The sequence below is a fragment of the Pteropus vampyrus genome, unplaced genomic scaffold (genome assembly GCF_000151845.1).
Source record: "Pteropus vampyrus isolate Shadow unplaced genomic scaffold, Pvam_2.0 Scaffold270, whole genome shotgun sequence".
Taxonomy (NCBI): Eukaryota; Metazoa; Chordata; class Mammalia; order Chiroptera; family Pteropodidae; genus Pteropus; species Pteropus vampyrus.
In genome coordinates, this window is record NW_011889051.1 from 458,703 (window position 1) to 461,122 (window position 2,420).

Here is a 2,420-nt window from a genome sequence, read left to right on the forward strand (position 1 = left end):
GTCTCGTTTTTCTTCATGTGCATATTGCTGAGAGAGTCCTTCTTAATAAGTTCCACTACTTGAATTTTTTCTCCGCATATGTATAAATGTAACCCGGAAAACACAAACGAAAAAGAAGTCTGAGTCAACGTCTCTTACATTTTCTGATTAATTAAATTGTTATATACAATATATAAGAAGAACACTAACTGAAACTATGCCGCTATAATATTTAATTGTGTAAAACGGCACATGGAATTTTTTTTTGATATGATACACAAAAAAATTCATAACCAATTCAAGACTGTAAATTAAAATCAAGTATAAAATCCCAAATGGCCACCGGTTGGGTTCTCATGTGGATGTAGAGTGATCTTTTATTAGCAGAAAAATCAAAGTGTATGTTTCTTCGGATTTAAGGGTTCACATTAATAATAAAAGCAATAATGTCCTCAACGAGATGGAAGGGGAGGATAAGAACTGTATTTTTGAAAAGTAATCCAAAATGAATCTGGAATTTCAAGTTGATCGAAGTCAGTAGAATTCCAAGGCGTTTTAGAAGACAGACGTTATATTCTGACTCCAAAGAGATGGGGCAATTTTTTATGCATTTGGGTTAATATATTTCCTTCTCTGAGAGGAAAAGAGGGCATTTTATCTGAAGTTGTTCTATAATTTGGGTAACCCGATGCTGAATTCCTCAGACCTAATCCAAAGCAACATCGAGGCCCGTTGGTTAGAAATATGTATTCTTCAAAGCTCGCGTCGGCATCCAAATGGTGTGCTGCCGCTCAAGGGCGCAGCTTTGATTTTTGGAGCGGAGCGGGCGCGTGTGCGTGTGCGTGTGCGCCCCCGCGCACGTGCGTGTGCTGCATCTCGTAGCACTAGCGAAGAGAGTGGAGAATTTCGCAGTTCTTTTTCCTGCAAGTCACTCTCCCCGCCCTCCCTCGCATCCCCGAGAGCAGCACGGCTGGGGGTGCTGCTCGCCTTTCTCACGTGAACCGGGGCTGAGATCCAGGGAAAAGCTATGCACGTATCCTTTGTAAGTTTGAAGAAGGTTTCAGTTAGTGATGAACGACTCATACATTCAAGGAATCGGTGAGGAAATGTGTTAGATAGAAATCCAAGCAGAAACGTAGTTGGATTTTCTTTAAACAATAGATTCGCTCTGTTCTCTTTCGCCCGGATATCAACTAAATAGACATTTTGACAGAAGTGAGTTGCATGTTTTGGCAGCCTCAAACACTTATTTAATAAATGGCTGTTAAAGATGATTTGGTAAATGACTGGTAAAGGAGATTAAAGATGGGAAAAACTAATTCTTGTTTTCTAAAATCTGTTTCCTGTCCAGTCCCACCAGATCAGCCTCGACTCACAGTGTCCAAAACCACGTCGTCTTCCATTACCCTCTCCTGGCTCCCCGGGGACAACGGGGGCAGTTCCATCAGAGGTAATAAGGACGAGAGTGTCCACAGTCAGCGGTTAGTTGTTCTTATCCACAGGCTGGTAGGCGACGTCTCCATCAGATACTTTTATGTTAGCTTATTCCTCCAAAACAAGCCATGGGATTAATTCTTCCATTACCTAAACAAGAAACTCCACCTCTGCTTATATGGTATTTGTGGGAACTCGTCATTCATCCAAGGAATCCTATTCACAAAATTATCATTGCGCATCCAACCTGAGTGAAAGCAAAAGCAGAGTTGGTGATCTCTCCCCTAGGGTTCTGCGCACCATTGTTTTCCCCACATCGTCAACGCTGTATCATTCGTTCATTCATGGACTCGGTCATTCATTCAAGCAACCATAATTACTGTCCTTATAAAATATTAAAATATGGAGAACTTAGAGTTTAGACGGAAAACGATCTTCTTGCACAAAGCTTCGCAATGAGTGCGTAGGAAAAAGAATGAAGGACATTTGCACTACGGAATGAGATCGCGTGATAATTGCAGCGTGAGTGGAGCTAAGAGAACATGATTCCGAGGAAGTCGTAGAAACAGGAGCCGGTCCATCCAGGGGAAGAGGCCGAGGATGCACCAGAGCGAAGGGCTGAGCGACCAAGGTCTAGGGCGGGCGGGAGAGGACGGTGGGCTTAGAGTCTGACGCCAGAGGACAGTCCCTTCTGAGAAAGGAGGAAGGGCGAGGAGACCACCGGAAGTGCAGGACATTTAGGGGTGCAGCCTGGGGTGTCTTGGCGCCAGCTCCTTCCGGCTCACGAGAGCCAGTCACTGTAGCCGGCCTGGGATTATCTGCACAGCAGAAACCAGGAACGCTGCCGGTCAGGGCTCTGTCTTCTTTTTTCAAGAGCCAGTTGTCGTTAAACATTTATTAGCACGCCACTTGGGTGAAAGGAAAGACCTTCCTCTTTTTTTAGAAAATAAAAAGGTGAGATTATCACTTAAAAATAGTTGCGTGATTGGGGTGAGGATGCGTTTGTG

At 43.9% G+C, this 2,420-nt stretch overlaps 1 protein-coding gene across 1 annotated transcript in view; it reads left to right on the top strand.

Annotated features, from left to right (window-relative positions):
* The window catches only part of DSCAM (DS cell adhesion molecule), a gene marked incomplete at its 5' end in the record, with an annotated part of 274,168 nt that overhangs the window by 212,372 nt on the left and 59,376 nt on the right, over positions 1–2,420 (top strand). Inside the window, one exon of the mRNA XM_011375311.1 lies at positions 1,331–1,429. Coding sequence (XP_011373613.1) covers positions 1,331–1,429 — 99 coding nt within the window. The remainder of the gene's footprint in view (positions 1–1,330; positions 1,430–2,420) is intronic.